Source organism: Carcharodon carcharias, chromosome 11, assembly GCF_017639515.1.
Source record: "Carcharodon carcharias isolate sCarCar2 chromosome 11, sCarCar2.pri, whole genome shotgun sequence".
Lineage (NCBI taxonomy): Eukaryota > Metazoa > Chordata > Chondrichthyes > Lamniformes > Lamnidae > Carcharodon > Carcharodon carcharias.
Window position 1 is genome coordinate 43,455,205 of NC_054477.1, and position 21,085 is coordinate 43,476,289.

The 21,085-nt window shown below is 40.9% G+C and overlaps 1 protein-coding gene across 4 annotated transcripts in view; it reads right to left on the reverse strand.

The window, feature by feature from the left end:
* The window catches only part of brca2 (BRCA2 DNA repair associated), a 143,708-nt gene that overhangs the window by 108,723 nt on the left and 13,900 nt on the right, over positions 1–21,085 (reverse strand). For 3 of the 4 annotated variants that reach the window (XM_041199192.1, XM_041199193.1, XM_041199191.1), the window contains 6 exons: positions 18,507–18,562; positions 18,171–18,211; positions 17,978–18,092; positions 14,395–14,447; positions 9,880–10,003; positions 577–1,980 (listed from right to left, as the gene is read on the reverse strand). In XM_041199192.1, the coding sequence (XP_041055126.1) occupies positions 577–1,980; positions 9,880–10,003; positions 14,395–14,447; positions 17,978–18,092; positions 18,171–18,211; positions 18,507–18,562 (1,793 nt within the window). The remainder of the gene's footprint in view (positions 1–576; positions 1,981–9,879; positions 10,004–14,394; positions 14,448–17,977; positions 18,093–18,170; positions 18,212–18,506; positions 18,563–21,085) is intronic. The other variant, XM_041199194.1, reaches the window with a different exon arrangement.

Sequence of the window (21,085 nt, forward strand, 5' to 3'; positions counted from 1 at the left end):
AAATCTACTGTAAAGGGTTAATCAAAGTATGTGGGAGATGTGGGAAGGCTGCATTTATTTTCTATTTCTTAACTTTGACTATGATGCAAGGATGAAAAATTCTCAATGCTGATTATAGCATGCAGTCTGCAATGACTATAATGATGCATTCCTACGACAGATTACCTCATGCACTACTTTTGTACTTTATTAGCATATCCTCAAATCAATAGAATTTGCTAGGTAGTTGGTGCTTTATTCGGTATATTTGTACTACACCATGTTTTCCTTCAATCCATTCAGTTGGTACAATATGCCAATTTGTAATGCTCATACTGTAGTTCCAGGAATACAGCAAAACAAAAGTAGAATTTTGTATATAAAGAAACTTGCTGTAATTCCCCAAACATATTCAGAGTTTAAAAACAGAATCTAGTCACTACTCTTTCAACACACGAAAAAATTAACAGCCTAATAGAAAAAAGGGCAACTATTGTCAGTCCATACATATTACAACAATTAGTATAAAGTCACTTCAGTTATTTATAAAGAGTATCTAAAATTGGAAAAAAAAGTAAAAATTAGCATGAGTTATACCTGGCACAGACTTCAGCTGCTTTCCAGATTTTTGGGCAGATGATTTGTAGGAAGGCTCCAGTGCCAAAGGAAGAATCGGTATTCTATTTTGTAATTCAGTTGTGTCTAAAGATATGTTCTGCGCTTGACGATTTGAAGGGTCTGTCACAGAGTAAAGGAATTTCCGTGGACGTCCCTTCAGACTGGAAAGCAAGAAAGTATGGTCTTCATCATCCACTTGACATTTTACTGAATCCAGAGCCAGTGAGATACTTTTAACGGTTTCTGGATCTGTCACTCTGTAAACACCATCACTGAGCATTCTTGAATCTACAGCAGGTTGAATGGGCATATTGTCACTGACAGAGTCTACAAAAGTGACTTTCTGATCTTCCAAAGTAGCCAATGGCTTCATTAGATTTGTTTTATGTTCAAGGTTAATTCTCTTGTTCATCTGTGCTATTGCATCCTTGCAAAAGGGAAGTCGTCTTGTTGCAACAGTTTCTGAACCTGAATCCATCCATCCCTCAATAAGTGGTTGAATTTCTGTTGAATCACCAATTTTAAAACAATCTGTGTAGGGAATTTCAGGAATGGGTAGTTTTGACAATTGCATTTTACTACAAGAATGATTTGGAGTACTAGCTTTCACTTCTGCTCCAGAACTCTTTGTGCTTTCATCAACTGTGATAAATTTATTAGCAACCGCACAATGATTAAAAAGACTCTTTGTTACTTGATCTGTTAACGAATGAGAGGTTGACAGCTGCACTATTGGACTCATCTCTTCCCAGGGTACAAAACTAGATCCTTTATCAATGTCTTCTTCTGAAGCATTATCTAGTTGCTGTTCATTAGCATTTTCATTTGTACTAAATGTTAGATCACCCACATTTTTCAAACACAGTGCATCTGTAGAAGAATCCACAATGCCAGAGTATCCATCAATCATCTGGTTCTCCTCAAGCTCTGATAGATTTAGTTGTGACCAGTCAGATGAAGAAGTTATATTATGACCTGATAATTCCTTCTCTGAACCTTTGTCACATGGATGAGCATCAGGACTCTGGTTTTGATTTACAGCGTTTTTATTCAAAAAAAGCTGTTTCATATTGCACTCTTTAACTGGACCAAGAGTAAAGTTACTAAAAACCATGTTGGAGCTTGATTCAGCCATAATGCTCTCCGAGGAGCCCTTTTCATCAGTAGAGGGAGATAGTAAAGTTTTAATACTGTTTGTCTGAAAATTGCCAACTGTAGAGTTTTTCTTTCTCTTTCTAGTATAGGATTTCACTTTTCTCAGTTCTAAATGTGTAGTCTCAGAAAAAGACATTGCTCCATCAGGCAGAGTGGTAGAAATATACAGCTTTCTATCTTCATAGCTTGTGCCATTGTTATGTACACTATCTGGGCCATCTTCAGGTACTGAAAAACACAATAATTAACTTAAAAAAACACATCAATATTAAGAATGCTTAATTATCAGAACATATGACTCGAAAGAGTTGCAGATATGTCATTCCTGAATATTCTGTGTTAATAATTTTGGTTCAAACAAGAGGGGAGAGATAAGAATACCTTACACTGTAATGTATCAATTTATTAAACAAATATCAAGAACTGGAATCCCAGTCCTGTTTTCAGACTGCAGTAGTTCCTGTTTATAATTGCTGCCCAACATACACTGATGGAGATGCATATTCATGGACATCCAGCAAGGCTACAACTGGGCTCAATTATAATGGTTGCCCACCCACCACGTAATCATACGCTACACAGGAGGGGATAACTGGTTGACATTTACAGTTTAGACTCTTACATGAAGGAGAGCCACCTGCAGAAGAAAAGGGGTGAGGAGAAAATTGAGGGGAAAATAAAAAATATATCTATTTTCACTGAAGTTTTCAAAGTGTACACTTGTTAGTTACTGATGCACTGGATTTTTGTAAGGACACCAAATAGCTTCTAATTGATGCCATAGCAATATCAAGGCAACTTCAACTTATATTTATATAGCATCATTAATATAGTAAAATGTCCCAAGGCTCCTCACAGAAGCATTATCAAACAAGATTCGACAACGAGCCACATAAGGAGATATCAGAGATTTAGAACATAAGAAATTGGAGCAGGCGGTGATCATTCGGCAGAGCAGGCTGGAGGAGCCAATCAGTAAAATCATAACTGATCTGATCGTCACCTTTAGTCACTTTCCTGCCTGTACCCCAAAAACCCTCAACTCTTTTGTTGATCAAAAATGTGTCTAACTCAGCCTTGAACATATTCAATGACCCAGCATCCACTGCTCTCGAGTACAGAATTCCAAAGATTAACAATCCTCTCAGATGAAATTCTTCTTTATCAGAGTCTTAAATGCAAGGCCCCTTATTTGGAAACTGTGCCCCTTAGTTCTAGATTCCCACATGAGGGAGAGCATCCTGTCAGCATCTACCCTGTCAGGCCCCCTCAGTATCTTATGTGCTTCAATAAGATCACCTCTCATTCTTCTAAACTTCAATGAGTACGGGCCCAACCTTCTCAACATTTCCTCATAAGACAACCCCTTCATCCCAGGAATCAACCCACTAAATCATCTCCAATGCAAGTATATCCCTCCTTAAATAAAGAGATCAAAAGAAGCTGGGAGTTCTGTGTTTTAGAATAGTAAGTCCATTTAGCAAATGAGAGCAGAATCCGATAGCACTTAATGTCGTCCAGTCAGATATTGCGGAGAACAGTTAAACCAAGGTTCCCCCATATCCTTTTAGGTTTGCAGCCCTTGGACATTAAAGAACAGAGAAACAACGGTGCCGGGGGAATGGCCAGAGTCAGAGAGAGGAATGGCTTTAATGAGGTCTAGGGACACCAAAGGTGGAGATGAAGCAGATCAGTAAAGGCAAATGGTATTGTGATAAATGGAGGGCTGAAAGCCAAAGAGTTGGGATTTTGAAAGTGCGATTGTAAGTGAATTGGGAGAGAAATTTTTGCAGCAGCAGCAGAGAAAGTAGAGTTGGGAGGGGAAAGGGAGATGAGGGTGGAGAATGATAGAATTAAGTTATGAGAGAGGGCCTTATCTATAACTGACAGAATGAGAATAGTGAGGTCATGTGAGGTGGAAAGGTCAAGGGAGTGGCTTGAATGTGTCTGGGGTGTCTATATGGAGAAAGAGATTAGCAGGGGGATAGGAGGGCAATGAACTTAGCAAAGAGAGCATGCTGAAGATGAGAAGTGGCTCAGTGCAGAGCTTAAATGAATGAAGATACCGCTGTTATAGGCCAAGGTATGATTGGTGAGGACAGCTACACTGCCACAATGATGGTCTGGGCAGGGCAAGGGGTGCAAGGTATAGCTAGGTGAAGAGACTCCATTTAGGGTCCATTAAGGCCATGATATCAGTTCAATCACCCAAAATGAGCTCATGGATGGCTAGGGCCTTGTCCACTAGTGAACAGATATTCTGGAGAGAAATGTGGAAAGAATGGAGATAGCTGACCCTCTGGCAGAGCCAACAGGGTCAGTATTAAGAGGGGAAAATTGGAAGGGGAGGATATCGGCCAGATTAATTCCAAGTGGGTCGCTGAGCAATAAGGACGGTGATTGAGTAGGATGGGGTAGTTGGGGTTGCTGATCATAATGATTCAGTGACAAATGCCTCAATGGGCCCTTTGGAGGATGCAGAGGGAAGCTGTAGGTTCATCTAAGAGGAAATAAAGTCTGGGAGCACTGAAGCGTTGGGCTAACGGTTTGGGAGGGCACAGTACTCTAAAGGAGAGAAAGGAAAGACAATATGATGACAGTAGAGAGAGATGTCTACGAGGGATAAAGGGAAACGTAAAGTAAATCTCTGTTTAACATTGCCCTGTTTAATGTTGCTTCATTTTAATGGTCAGTTATTGGGGCTTGCATTCTCGTTTAGCACCACAAGATTAGTTTAAAGTAGTTACCCACTGGTCCGTAGGGCTGCGTGACCCAATTGGTGCCATTTTGGAGTGGCCTCTCCCGCTCCCTGACTCACTCTCATGCTGATCCTTGCTCTCCTGTTCCCTGACTCTCTCGCACACTGCTTCCCTCTCCTGAGCCTGCATTCCCATTCAAGGTACAGATCCAGATCTGATCCAAAGCCAGAGCTCCAGGGTTGTGAAAGTGCAGGTCCCGACAGTGCAGAAATGCTAAACTGCAGCTGTTATAATTGATTTTTTTTTTTAAAAATGTTCCCACTCAACACTCCCCTCAGTGGGGAGCAGCAGTTAGGGGAGGGATTTAAGCCGACATGTGTTTTTAAAATTTAAGCAACAAAGCAGGTGACAGACAGAGCAGTTGAACCTAGTTAACTTGTAGTTAGGACTAAAATGCACCCATTGTTAGATCTAGGGGAACTTGAAGTGGAAGAGAGGAGATTGATGGACAAAAAGCATTGGAAGGATGGCAGTGGATAGAAGGGCACAGAAAGGAGCTCCTTCAGGAGCTGAGCACCTAGGAGCCACCTTGATCGACTACTTCTGATTAACAAAGTTTATTTTTGAATATGCAATTTAATTTGCGCTAAGTTTCGAGGTTTTAGCCATGCACTTCTTGAAAGAAAAAAATATTCATAATCACTGTAGTAAATCAAGGAGTGCCAACCTGACACACTATTTCCATTTCAGCTATAAATAAATTTAGAAAAGGCAAACAATAAAATAGCTTCAACTATTGTAAATGTGTTAAAACACCTGGAGAAAAAAAAATCACTAGTGTCCCAAAACAGAGGAGCCATTCTTCTAATATATCAATCAAATTTGACTTGAGATACTAATAAAATAGCTCAAATCATAAATCCAACCCCATCCATTGTCTTTTCTTGCATTTTGTGTTGCAACAACAGCTTACCTTTATATAGGTGCCTTTAACATAGTAAAAGGACCAGAGTCATTTCAGAAACATTTGACACTAAGCCAGATAAGGAGATATTAGGGCAGGTGAGCCAAAGCTTGTCAAAGAACTGGGTTTTAAAGAATATCTTAAATGTAGAGAAAAGGTAGGGGTGGAGAGAATTCCAGAGCTTAGGGCATAGGCAGCTGAGGCACAGCCATCAATGACGAAACGATGAAAATCAGGGATGTGCAAGATGCACTGGAGGAGTAGAGATATTGAAGGATTGTTTGGCTGAAAGAAGCTACAAAGATAGGATTGGACTACGTCAGAGAGCTTTGAAAATCAAGATGCTGCCCAACAGGGAGCCAAGGTATGCCAGCAATTACAATGGCGGTGGGTGAACAGGACTTGGTGCAGCTTAGGATAAGGGCAGCAGAGTTTTGGATGAGCTCAAGTTTACTGTGGATGCAGGTTGGGAGGCCAGCCAGGAGAACTTTGGAATAGTTGAGTCTAGAGGCAGCAAAAGAATGGATAAGGGCTTAAGCAGCAGGTGAGTTCAGGCTATAACCAAAGATGGGCAATGTTAAGAGATGGAAATATGCAGACTGGTAATGGAGAGGGAAAAGGGGTCCAAAGTTCAGCTTAGGGTCAAATAGAATGCCAAAATTGTGAGAAGACAGCGGCTGGGCAGGGGAATGAAGTCAGTGATTAAGGAATGGAGTGTGTGAAAGGTACCAAAGACAATGGCCTCTGTCTTCCTAATATTTAATTGTAGGAAATTTCTTGTCATCCAATTCTGGATGTTGGTCAAGCAACATGTCAAATCAAAAGCAAAGGAGGGGTTCAGAGAGCTTATGGTGACCGCAAGTCGAGTCTCGCAATGAGCATTCGGTTGATTTTCGATGATGTCGCCAAGGGGGTACATATAGGTGAGAAATACTCCAACATCATCTTATGCCTCAGTTATGTTTTATAAGCTATGCAGCTCCTGCTCCCCGGTCTTCACCAGAGACCTTTAAAGCTTCTACAAAGCAGCCCAGTGACTTCACTCCCTACCTCTGAAGGGAAGCAACTCACAAGGCTCCTCATTTGGCTATAACTTTACCAACTGCCCCATCCAAATAGCCGTAGCAGTATACTCCTCTACTCCTTCTGAGCACCTCACCTTGCTCTATCCCTCTCCTTTAAAATCTTCATTCTCTACCACTCACCCAACCCCAAACAATGTTTCGCACAGACATTCTCCCTTTTGTCTTTCAGCTTTGACACTTGTAGGAAAGGCCATGTTTAATAACAAGTTTTAGCTTAGTTATGTGCAATTATCAAGGGATCATATGAAAATACAAAATAGGAGAAGTAGGCCATTTGGCCCCTCGAACCTGCTCTGCCATTCAATAAGATCATGGCTGGTCTGTTTGTGTTTCAAGTTTTACATTTCCACCTACCCCGACAACCTTCGATTCCCTTGCCTAGCAAGAATCTATCTACCTCTGACTTAAAGTATTCAGTGACCCCACTTCCACCACCTTGTGAGGCTGAGAATTTCAAAGTCACACAATTCTCAGAAAAATTTTTCCTCATCTCTGCCCTACAAGGGCGACTCCTAATTTTCAAAAAGTGCCCCCTAGTTCTGGACTCATCCACACAAAAAAACCTTTCCACACTCATCTTGTCAAGACCATTCAGGATTATATATTTCAATCAAGTCGCCCCTCACTCTTCCAAACTCCAATGGAAATATGCCCCAGCCTATCCAACCTATCCTCATAACCCATCTTGAATCAAAGTGTATTGATCCAATAACTATATGATATTCCGATTAGTTATAGTCAATGTAAGACACTAGTATCACACCACGTGAGCTTTTGTCTGTAACTGCATCCTTACTTGACAAGTGAAATACTCTACCTGAGTTTAGTTCTGTGCAAAGTGTACTTTTGTGGTTTAATTACAGAGCAAGTGCTGTGATATCAGTCATGATTGAGCAGATTAGAGTATGGAACAGTTACACTCTCTAGCCATTAACACTTAGCAGTCATACTAGAGTTAAAACCCTCTAACGTGTGAAGGAAACAACTGTGAGCTTTCAAACAACCAGATTAATTTAGTTTAACTTGTAGTATCTGACTACTTCTCTTTTAAAAGTATGGAACAGATCTATGCATTACTGCGGTTCTGTAATCAGTTTTGTGGTTCTGTAGTTCTTGTGATTTTTATTCCTTATGAACATGTATCATGATGTATCTTATATGTATATCCTGTTACCTCAGGTTTAATGCACTGGTTATCTTTATGCATTGGTTTTTATATATACTTGCAAGCTGGAGTAATTTTGTAATTGAGTCAGCTTGGCTTTTGTACTCTTCTGTCATTTTTAAGTACTTTTTTGTCATTAGATAACTTGTGCCAGGCATCAACAGTCATTAGAAAGTCACATAAGGCGTTTGAACTCTCCAGAACACCTAGACGTATCAATTAAACATTTGCGATGTGGAGGTCAAAGTATTAATCATTAGGTAGTGACACCAGACATCATCTTATCCCAAATAAGCAGACATACAAATTACGTTGTGGTGCCTCGTTATCTTAGCGGAAAAGCTGTAAACTTAAACTAACAGATGTCCCACCGAGACATCACAAAGAAAAAAACTTAAAAGAAACTTGTTTCTCTTCCATATTCTCTTGTTTAAAATCTATTTTTTTTAAATGAGCAAATGACTGTACTGATAAAATGGCCACCGCTGACCACATGATGGTAGTTCTGGAAGTTTCTTAACAGTATAAAAATGGACAAAGGCAAACACATCAAACCCTGGAATGTAGCACTCCCTGCATTGTATAAACATTCCAGCCAAGCCAACACAAAAGAATAGTAAGTGAAATGTCTGCACCAGCCAGCTATGGACAGAGCTATTTGTGACTCATTTCCAACGTTGTGCTAATAATTCTAGTTACCTGCTCAAAACACAATGGATTTTAACAAGGGGGCCTTGTTATCTGAATAGCTTGACCTCAAACCACCTATATGTTACATATAGATACTTGAACTGTTTGAATTGCTTTAATTAATTAAACAACTTTTGGGTTTTATCTTCAGTCACTGCTTAACCTCAGAAGAGAAACAGGATTCCAGGTTCTGTCTACCATTTACCATCTAGCAGAGCAGTTAACAGAATCAGAGCTCTGTCCAGGCTTTTAAATTACCTGGCCCTTTTCTACACTGTAGTACTGGAACATCTGAACTTCTGTATCTGTACTTAGAAGACTAATTCATCTCTACATGCTTTCTTTCATCATGGAAGTCAGTCATTGCTTCTGGAAAAGCAGATCACCCTGCAATGGTTTCAGCCTACTAGTCCCTGAAGGATTGCACCATTGGACCTTTTGAAGCTGGACGCCGGACTCACATGAAACCATAATTCTTATTTTTATCGTGGTCTTTGTCCTGAGCCCCTTCTTCCCCTCATCCCTCTTTTATTGTATGAATGCACAAAAAAGGGGCAGAAACCCCTTCCTACATTTTGTCTGTGTGCAAAATAAACTAACCCTCTTATTTTCCCTTAGCTCGAGTTTGCTGTGGGGTTATTAAAAGAGGGAAACCAAACAATCAAAAACACCTTTGCGTTTATGGATGAGTAGTGAGCAGAGAAATCAGGGCCGTTTTACATTAAACAATTAAATTAATTGTCTGTAACACAGGGAAAAGCTGTAATGAGAAGGACGCTCCCCCAAGTGACTGACACCTTAGGGAACCAAGAGATAACAGGAAGTGACATTGGTAAACTGACCACGTCCCTTAACAGACTAATTGGGCATTAATCACGTACCAATCAGGGACTGATCATGTACTACTTGGACCAGAGCTCAGGGATGCTTCTCACCATGTTCAGAGTTAGTGGCTAGCAAGGGTTAGTATGCAGCAACTTTCAGCACTCAGGCATGAGGATGCAAGAAAATAGATGATAGACTTCAGGCCGCAGTTGACCAGAAGTTGTGAGCCAGTGTTCTAGGGTGAACTGACTGCTTCCACTGCCTTTACCAAGGATTGCATTTTTGTACTCATTGCAATTAACTTAATAAATTATGTGAATATGGCACACTTGTACCCAGAGTGGTTTATAGCTAGTCAGAACTGGAAGTCTCTTTTAGATCAGCTCTTCCAACTCAGTCTAACAACTGAAATAGACTGAAGTCTTACAATTAGAGTACTCCAGACCATACACACTGAGCAACTCTTCATCCTCAGTAGTATCAACCTCCATTCTCATCTTACCTTCTTTCCGAGCTCATTGCCTTCTTGACTTCCATTAATCTCTCCCCGCAGATAAACTTTCCCAACCGTATTTACAGCCAGTGCTTTACCATGCTAGCTCATGGGGCATCTCTTTGCTAGCTTCTGAGACAAGGCTTTGCTCGAATCCTTGGATTTTCACGAAATTCAAGTAATTTAAAAAAAACAATTATACTTACCATATCTCTGATCAACAGCTTCCACTTCTTCATTTTCCTCCTCCCCAATTACAGGCATTGCACAGGCACTGTTTAAACCAACAGCAAATGCATTGCTTTGTCTATTTAAATTGCTGTGTAAAAGCTGCAAGCAAAATGAATGGTTGATTGGAATGTCAACAGTGCAGATAATGAGATTGAGTTTTTTTAAAATCTTCAAAACAAGATAATTTACTTTGATTCCAGTTGTAAGATCAAGCAAATGATCAGTCCTCCTGTGTGACTGCCAACAGTACTCTAATTTACACAAGTGTGCCATTTATCTAGCTTTTTGGTGAAAGTAGCTTGCTTTCCCCCTGACCAGTTCCTTTGTTCCCCACTCAGCAATTTGGCAGGTCGACATATTAATACACTGGCCCACAAGCCAACTTAAGAAATTCTGCACACACTTTGTTAATGGAAATAGACTACTCCTGATTTTTGTCATTTTTGTGCTACATTCCAATTAAACAAATAAGAACATAGGAATGTAGCACTAAGAATCTGAAGTCATAATTTAACTAAATTTTAAATTCTGTAAATTGTGGACAGAGACGACATTCTTGGTTGATATCCTTCTAAAATGCAATTTCAAATGTACATTATTAATTTTAAATCCTGGGCATACATCATTTGGTTCCATTCAACAAAATGTTACAAAATTTACTTTTCGAAGTCAAGAAAACAAACAAGTACTATAATGATATGGTGGAATATTCGAGGAAAACAGACCAAAATTAAGAAACTGAAAAATTAGTTCAAAATGGGCAGCAGCACCCAGGGATATTGCACATAGAGTAATTTTATGCAAGCTAAATCTGAAACACTTTCAACCAGTGGTTGATGTACTTAATTAAAAGACATTAAACAATCAAACTACAGCATCCTTAAACTAGTCCCATTACACTCATTTTGGGATGAAAATCTTCAGCTCTTCTGCCCAACAACTGCTATAACTTTGGTAGGAGTACAGCAGAATGGCCAGAAAATAAACCAGGATAGTTTTAAGTGAAGTTCCAGCCTGCACTGGGAGTTCCAAAGGAACTTGTAAGGGGCGAGAAGGGCCTTTGTTCCTTACAAGTGTTGGTCACGCAAAGGGGAAAGAAAAACGTGACCTTGATCTCCAAGAGAGTCGACATATCTTCAGAGACAGGCAATTTTTAAAATTCATTCATGGAATGTGGGCATCACTGACTGGGCTATCATTTATTGCCAATCCCAAATTGCCCTTGGGATGGTGGTGGTAAATGCCTTGTTAGGGAGTTCCAGGATTTTGACCCAGCGAAGTAACGGCGATATATTTCCAAGCCAGAGTTGGGTGTGGCTTGGAGGGAAAATTCCAGGTGGTGGTGATGCCATGCACCTGCTGCCCTTGTCCTTTTAGATGGTGGTGGTCATGGGTTTGGAAGGTGATATTTAAGGAGCTCTGGTGAGTTTCTGCAGTGCATCTTATAGATTGTACACACTGCTCCCACTGTGCATCAGTGGTGGAGACTGAATGTTTGTGGATGGCGTGCCAATCAAGCGGGTTGCTTTGTCCTGGATGGTGTCAAGCTTTGAGTGTTGTTGGAGCTGCACTCATCCAGGCAAGTGGAGAGTATTCCATCATGCTCCTGACTTGTGCCTTGTAGCTGCTGGGCAGGCTTTGGGGAGTCAGGAAGTGAGTTACTTGCTACAGGATTCCTAGGCTCTGACCTGCTCTTGTAGCCACAGTATTTATATGACTAATTCAGTTCAGTTTCTGGTCAATGCTAACCCCCAGCATGTTGATTGTGGGGGATTCATCGATGGTAATGCCATTGAATTTCATGGGGCAATGGTTAGATTCCCTCTTGTTGGAGATGGTCATTGCCTGTCATAAATGGTACTTGCCATTTATCAGCCCAAGCCTGGAAATTGTCCAGGTCTTGCTTGCATTTGGACATGGACTGCATCAGCATCTGAGGAGTCATGAATGGCACTGAACATCACGCAATCATCAGCGAATATCCCCACCTTATGATAGAATGATGGTCATTGATGAAGATGGTTCGGCTTAGAACATTACCCTGAGGAACTCCTGCAGTGATGCCCTGGAACTAAGATGACTGACTTCCAACCACCACAAATATATTCCACTGTGCTAGGTATGACTCCCAGCAGCAGAAAGTTTTCTCCTGATTCCCATCGGGTCCAGTTTTGCTAGGGCTCCTTGGTCAAATGCTGCCTTCTTATCAAGGGAAGTCACTATCACCTCACTCTGGGGTTCTGCTCTTCTGTCAATAGTGGAACCAAAGCTGTAGTGAGGTCAGGAGCTGAGTGATCCTGACAAAACCCAAACTGAGTGTCTAAGCAAGTGCCCCTTGATAGCGCTGTTGATGATCTCTTCCATCACTTTACTGACGATCAAGAGTAGACAGATGGGGCGGTAGTTGGCCAAGTTGGATTTGTCCTACTTTTTGTAGACGGGACATACCTGGGGAACCTTCCAGAATGCTGGATATATGCCAGTGTTGTGACTGTACTAGGCCAACTTCGCTAGGGGCGTGACAAGTTTTGGGGCACAAGTCTTCAGTACTATTGCCGAAATATTGTCAGGACCCATAGCCTTGGCAGTATCCAATGCATTCTGCCACTTCTTGATATCACGTGGAGTAAATTGAATTGAATTGGCTAAAGACTGGCATCTGTGATGCTAGAGACCTCTGGAGGAGGCTGAGATGGATCATTCACTCTGCACTTCTAGCTGAAGATTGTTGCAAATGCTTCAGCCTTATCTTTTGCATGCATGTGCTGGGCTCCTCATCATTGAGGATGGGGATATTTGTGGAGCCTCCTCTTCCAAAGAGTTGTGTAATTGTCCACCACCATTCACGACTGGATGTGACAGGACTGCAGAGCTTAGGTCTGATCCGTTGGTTGTGGGGTCGCTTAGTTCTGTCTGTTGCATGCTATTTAGGACTACTTGCATGCCAAACAGCATGTGTTGTAGCTTCACCAGGCTGACACCTCATTTTTCTTTAAGTATGCCTGGTGCTGCTCCTGCACTCTTCATTGAGCCAGGACTGATCCCCTGGCTTGGTGGTAATGGTAGAGTGGGGGATATGCTGGGCTGTGAGGTTACAGATTGTGGTCGAGTATAATTCTGCTGCTGCTGCTGATGGCCCACAGAGCCTCATGAATGCCCAGTCTTGAATTGCTGGATCTGTTCTAAATCTATCCCACTCAGCACAGTGGTGGTGCCACACAACACAGTGAAGTGTATTCTGAATGTGAAGATGGGACTTCATCTTCACAAGGGCTGTGCGGTGATTGCTCCTACCAATGCTGTCATGGACAGATGCATCTGTGGCAGGCAGATTGGTGAGGATTAGGTCAAGTATGTTTTTCTCTCTTGTTGGGTCCCTCACCGCTGCAGACGCAGTCTAGCAGCTAAGTCCTTTAGGACTCAGCCAGCTGGTCAGTAGTGGTGCAACTGAGCCACTCATGGTAATGGACGCTGAAGCCCCCCCACCCAGAGTACATTCTACACCCTTGCCACCTTCAGTGCTTCCTCCAAGTGGTGTTTGATGGAGGAGTACTGACTCATCGCTTTTGTTGGGGGGGTGGGGGTTTTCCAACATGGTAATCAGCTCAGTGTTACATTGCCCATGTTTGATCTGGTGCCATGAGACATCATGGGGTCCAGAGCAGAAATTCAGGACTCCCAGGGCAACTCTCTTTTGACTGTATACCACTATGGCTCCACCACTATCTGTAAGGTATGGTTCTGAGGATATGACTATATCAGGCTATTGCTAGGCTAGTCTGTAAGACAGCTTTCCCAATTTTGGCACAAGCCCCCAGATGTTAGCAAGGATGACTTTGCAGGGTTTGTTGTTGTCACTTCTGATGCCTAAGTTGGTACCGGGTGGTTCATTTGGTTTCATTCCTTTTGGACCGTAGCTGTTTGATACAACTGAGTGACTTGCTAGACCATTTCAGAGGGCGTTTAAGAGTCAACTACATTGCATGCCCACTGCTAAACAGCATACTGCCTTCAATATGGATTGAGATCTACTTAGGGGTTCAGATTGTGGGTATGGCCTGGACAATGAAACAAGAATAGCTGTATTTAAGCCAATCACCTTACAAAGGGGCTGTCTCATTGTTCCAAGGAAGGGGAAAGAAGCATACCCTCTCCTCAGGTCTGGTCATTTATGGCATTCTGGGTAGGCAGGCACGAGGAACACCATACTGGCATGGGAATCAAATTAAAGGAGGTGCCTTCCCACTGTTCTACATGAATCAGTTGGACGTGACCGGTGGGCTCAATCCCAGCGTAATTATGCAAACCTCTGCCCTTAGTTTTTAAAAAAACACAACTACTTTTTGTCATCTTAGCCAGTCATTTATGCAAAAAAAATCCTCACCAACATAAAGGATTTTGATGAGTGACAATGTTCAGCCAAAAATCAGATTTATAAAAAGAAATTGCATACTCCTGCCAAATAGATTCTCACAGATACACAAGCTTACCAAAGGCACTTGTACTTCTTTTGGCTTGTCTTGGTGCAAATCATTTTCTTTGGCTGAAAAACAAATTATTTATGAAGAAACACGCTAATCTATTGCAAGCGCTTTTTAGCTTTTCCTGACACTCGTTCCTAAAATTCAGATTCTAATGCTACAGTCTGAATACCAAGGAATCTATTTCTAGGCACCATGGGGTCAGAATCTAGGTGACAGTTGTGATTTGAGAGCACGAGCTAAAGTGCAAAAATCCTGCAAAACCCCCCAAAATATGTTTAACTAATAGTAAATGGAAGTGATGGAGGCAAACAACAGAGAATCAACAGCATGCTCTTAAGAATGGTAGTCAGTAAAGCCTGCTATGCATAAATATTCTTCGCTCCCAAGTTTTATCAACAGAAGAATGTCACAAGAGGAAGAATGTGTTGGAGGGTTGAAAATGTAAGGTTCTGGGGGAAACTGAAGAACAAGAAGCAAAAAAAAAAATGCCATTAAAAGAGTAGGTTGAAACCAGGGAAGATTCACATACAAATTATCAAGACTGAAACAGGACAAAGAAACAGTAAAATCTAAGCAAAAGGAGGACAACCAGTGGAACTGAAATAGGCAAATCCAGCCAAAGCAACGTACAAGAAAAATCAACTGCTTAATATAAAGTGCAAGATGAAATTTCAATGGTTGCATGATGGGGTAATTTTTAAAAAAAAAAAATTATTTGTTCATGCGATGTGGGTGCTGTTGGCCAGGCGGGCATCTAGGTGGTGGTGGTGGTGAGCCACCATCTTGAACCGCTGCAGTCCATGTGGTATAGGTACACCTACAATGCTGTTAGGGAGGGAGTTGCAGGATTTTAACACAGGGGCAGTGAAAGGACTGCGATATAGTTCTGAGTCAGGATGGTAGATGGTTTGGAGGGGATTTTACAGGTGATGGCATTCCCATGCATCTGCTGCCCTTGTCTTTCTGGGTAGTAGAGGTTAAAGGTTTGTAAGATGTTGTCGAAGGAACCTTGGTGAATTGCTTACAGATGGTACACACTGCTGCCACTGAGCCTCGGTGGCGGGAAGAGCGCACGTTTAAGATGGTGGGTGGGTTGTCCTGCTTTGTCCTGGATGGTGTCAAGTTTCGAGTGTTGTTGCAGCTGCACTCATCCAGACAAGTGCAGAGTATTCCATCACAATCATGACTTGTGCCATGTAGATGGTGGACACGCTTTGGGGAGTCAGGAGGTGAGTTACTCACCGGAGAATTCCCAGCCTCTGACCTGTTCTTGTAGCTACTGTATTTATAAAGCTGGTCCAGTTCAGTTTCTGGTTAATGGTAACCCTCAGGATGTTGATAGCGAGGGACTCAGCAATGGTAATGTCACTGAATGTTTGGGGCGGGGCGGGGGGGGGGGGGGGGTGAAGAAGAGATGATCAGATCCTTGCTTGTTGGAGATGGTCATTGCCTGGCATTGTATGGCACGAATGCTATTTGCTACTTATCAGCCCAAGCCTGATCATTGTCCAGGTCTTGCTGCATATGTGTGATCATGGCTGATCTTCTCTCTCAACACTATACTCCTGCTCTCTCCCCATACCCGAAGCCTTTAAAGTCTAGAAATCTATTTCCTTCTTAGATATATTCAGTGACTTTGCCTCCACAGCGTTCTATGGTAGAAAATTCCACAGGTCCATCACCTGAGTGAAGAAGTTTCTCCTCATCTCTGTCCTAAACGGCCTACCTGGTATCCTGAGATTGTGATCTCTTGTTCTAGACCCCTCCAGCCAGAGGAAGCATCATCCCTCCATTCATTCTGTACGGTCTTGTCAGAATTTTATACATTTCAATAATCCCCTCCCATTCTTTTAAACTCCAGTGAATATAGGCCTAGTCAACCCAATCTCTCCTCATACGACAATCCTGCCATCCCAGGAATCAGACTGATGAACGTTCATGGCACTCCTATGGCAAGTATATCCTTTCTTAGGTAAGGAGACCAAAAACTGCACACAATACTCAGGTGTGGCCTCACCAAAGCCCTGTATAGCTACAGTAAAGACTGCCATGAGAATCCAGGTAGAACATGGAATTGAATAAAGTACTTGATTTAAAAAAAAACTGAATAACTGAGAGGTGCAATGCTAGGTTAGTACTTGGGTCTGCTGTTTCTTATCTTCATAAGAAACTTGGATGCATTACCAAATTATAAGCTGCTTGTATTTGGTAATGACACAGAATTTGTAGAGACAGAAGATGCAGTTAGTATTTTGAAGAATTTAAAAATCAGTGAAAACAAATAGTCACAATCACAGAACCATTTGGCCCATCATGCCTGTGAGACTCTTTGAAAGAGTTATCCTTTCTGCGCTGCTCTCTCCATATAAACCTGATATGCTCAAAAAGGAAAAAAAATCTCCAATTCCCTTTTGCAAGTTACTAATGAATTGGCTTTCACTATGCTTTTGAAAGTTACCATTCTGTTTCCACCACCATTTCAGGCAGTGTCTTCCAAATCATAACTCTCAGCAAACCTCACAGCAAAAATTAAAAACTTCTCATCTCCTCCTTGGTATTTTTGCCAATAATCTCAAATCTGTCCTTTGATTATTAACTCTCATGCCAGTGGATGCAGTTTATCACTACCAACTCCATCAAAATTCTTGAACACCTTGAATAAATTCCAGATAATTTTTTTGTTTGAAAGAGAACAAATGTCAGTTTCTCTGGTCTCTCCACAAAGGTCTCATGCATGGTACCATGTTAGTAAATCTCTGTGCTCCCCATTATCCTGCAGTATGGTATCCAGAATTGAACAAAATAATCCATCTGAGGGCTAAGCAGCAATTTATCACAGTTTAGCATAACATCTTTGCTTCTGTACTCTATGCCCCTATATAGAGAAAATATTCAAATTTTGAGAACACAATAATATATATAATGAAGGGAATGGAATTAGCACAGGGGAAAATGAAGTTACAACTGGTTTAAAACTTTCAAATATGGAGGAACAATTAAAAGAGCAAATGGAATGCTGGATCATATTACTAGTTAAGCCACAATTCTGATTGCCCCATTTCAAATGATATATGCAGTGGTGAGGAGGCAAAGAAAAGTGATAAGAAGGATCAAAAGTGCAAAGGGGGCTAAGCTATGACAAGATATCAAGCATTTGTGAGGCCAGTTGGCCAAGAAGATGAATTAAATTAATGAGAAGTAATTTTAAAAATAGATCTCAGAAATCAATTAACAGTTGGCAAATGTGTTAAATAATCTTAAATGGTAAGGCAGTACAGTCAAAAATATTAGGTGTGTACAAAATGCAGCTAATGCTTCGTTGAGTGAACTGGAATACAAGGGGGACAAGTTCTCTGAGCCTAGGAACAATGAACAAAAATAAATCAATCATTCAGCCTAACCAGCCAACTGCCATTTTGCTAGCCATGACAGCACAATCTTTTTTAGTAGTCCCCTGACTTTCTCTATTGCCCATATCATATTGGCTGGCTGTCTTTTTGTAACTGTGATCTGTGCACTTGGGGAAAAAAAATGTAAAACCTGACAGCAATAAAAAGCATTTAAGCCTGAAACTGCATTCACAACTCACCTTTACATATAATAACGGTTGGATTCAACGATGGAGGAGTTGCTAATGAACTCGTCCAAGACATGTCAGGATCCAGCTCTGCTCCAAGGCTTTCTGGAATCTGCTTTGACATGACCTAATTAAGAAATAAGATTTGAAATATTTTTCTTTAAAAGCAAAACAACAACAAAAACTAAAATAAATGAATCCTTACCTCATATGATACTGGGGGGCTAAAAAATGAACATCCATCATCTGGAAGAAAATATTTTTAAAGAATTTTGAACAATTGTGCACCTTGCTATAAAACTTAATTAATATTTTGCAGAAAGTTGTAGCAAAGTGCATCTCACTTTATTTGTTAATTCCCCTGTATGAAGAGTACATGCTTTATTACCAGTTGTCAGACTTAATCTTTCTAATTAATCTAATTTAATTTTAACTGAGCGGTGAACATTTTAGCCAATTCCCTGGTCAACATTTGGAAGTGTCATGAGCATCTGGACAAGTTATTACAGGGTTACTATACAAAATCAGAGGTTACACCCACCTTGGACAGAGTAAGGATGCTGTGGAGTCTTGCATGTATTATGCAAGACAGCAGGGCTAGAATGATGTAAAATAAAAATGAATTAGTCTCCTTTTTTGAATTTGTATGTCACATTCTTAACGTTACTATGAGCAATGATTTATGGAGCATTTTCCTCTTCAATGTAGATATGGTTATTCAGATCCACAGTATTTCCTTTTTTCAGGGGGAAGGGATGTTAAGTGTGTGGGATCAACATTCAAAAACTTGATCTTGATTTATTTTATGTGCAATTCATACCTTAGAATTTGCTGGGGTTAACTGTAAGCATGTATTACCTCTGAAACCTAACGGTTTTAAATTAGGTCCCAGAGCTGAAATGAACTTCAAAGACCTACATTTTGACATACCAACTATGAATCAATTTTTTATTCCCATTATAAATGCAAACTACAACAGTTCTTTTGTTTAATGAAAAAACGTACAGTATCCTTTCACTGATTAACTCCCCTACTCCTAACACCACTCAAAAGAATTATCAATATTTTCTAAAAGACTTTAATGGTAATTGCTAAAATGGTAATCTCACTCTTTGGAAAAACAAGGGGACAGAATACTGCCATCGGCATGCAGGGGTGGGCCCATCACGCCAGTGCGTAAAATGATGCGCAATGACGTCGGGCGTGCATCCTGACGTCATTATGCATCATTTCAATATTTCGTTTGCCTGGTGCCCGCCGAACTGTCAACGGCCTGTTAAAATAGTAATTTACCTTATTAACAATGCTGCCCGTCCAACCTTAAAGTTGGCAGACAGGCAAAGAGCCCAAGCAGCCTTTGCATTTTCCAGGAAACCTCAACCATAGGTGGGATGAGGTTTCCTGAAGGTTTAGTAAATTTAATAAATTTTCTGAACTTCACAAAATGTCCCAGCTCATATGACACTGTCACATGGGGGGACATGTTTAAATAATTTTTTTAAACTTCATTTTAAAAAAAGTTCTATTGGCTATGTAATCTCCTTAAGCTCCATGCCTCAGGGAGATTGCTGCGCTCTTTCGCGCGCATGCACGAAAGGGCACAGGCCTCAACTCTCCCTCCTCCCCTGTCCGCACAGGTAGCACAGAGCACTACCGGCTGTGCCTTACGCTGGGTAGGCCTTAATTGGCCCGCCCGTAAAATGGAGGCGCGCAGCCGATCAGCTCCGCGCCTGCCCATGCTCGCTCCCAAACAGCCCACCCGCCTTAGGAAAAACTCACCCCAACAGCTTCAGTTATTCAGGCAATAGTGATCCCTTCTGCATAAAATAGAATGTTGCATTTTATGAATCGAGCTTTGAGGTGAAGCTTTTCTTCCTAAACTCTAGCACTGATAAACATGCCTGAAATTATTTTACAAGTTGAATGCTCTCCCACATCATTTTGTGCAGTCGTTGAATGAAGTCTCAAGTAACTGTACCATGATGTAAATTGCACATTGGAAAAATAGTTTCACTATGGAGCAATATTTAACGCTTGGAAGTGCAGTAAATGAACAGTTCTGTTGCTTGTTATGGCTTTAACAACAAAATTGAACATTTATTTTCTTTTCTCTACCAATAGGACAGATTACCAAATGGAATTTGTTGTTACCAGGCATATGGAATCTATGGCACTATAAAGCACTGTAAATTAATCTATACATTCATTATATTTGTTTGGTTATGTTCGATTATATCTCCCATAGATACTTCTCCTCCCATCCCCCCCCCCTTCAAAAGTTTCAAATTTGATTTGATCTCCTCCAAGAACAGTTAATGGCTGAAATAGGAATATGGGAATAGGCTAACCAACCAGGAGATTAAAAGCAATAAAATTCCGCTTAAAACAAAAAGACAATACCATTTTAAACAACAAAAGACATGCTCCATATTTAATTATCTAATGAAGAAGGAAAATATGAGACAGCCCACATGTGAAAGCCTTCAAAATGATGCTAGTCAAATGACAATCATACTAAATAATTTCAGAGGGGAGTATCACAGTTCTTCTTCCAGTATATACAAATTACATAACTACACAAATTTCACAAAAGAAACTTCAAAACAATCACGGGAAGGTGCACGATACTTGGATGATAGCCTAAATTTGCATTCTGCACCTCCTGAAAATGTCATAATTTAATGGTTCGTTGTCAATAATGTAACTTGCTGCAAAATAAGTAATGTGCTGGAAACAGAAAGGGCTAGGGCAAGGGCTTGCATCCACAGCACCCTTCTCTTTGCTTATTATCTCAGTGGTACGTGAGTGCCCATGTTATGTGCAAATTGGCTGCCGCATTTTCATGCAACAGTGACCACACTTGATAAGTACTTTGTTTAAAAGACAATATAAGTCTAGGTTCTTTCCTTCAATTGATTTCAAAATTATCATCCTCATTTTGAAATTTCTCCTTGGGTTTGCCCCTTACTATCTTTATAAGCTCTGCAATCCTGAGAGGTATCCGCGTTCCTTCAATTCAGGCCTTTTGCGCATCCAGATTTTTTTTAAAAATCATTCCACCATTGGCAATGTCTTCACTGCCTCTGGACCAAGCTCTGGAATTCCCAATCCTAAATCTCT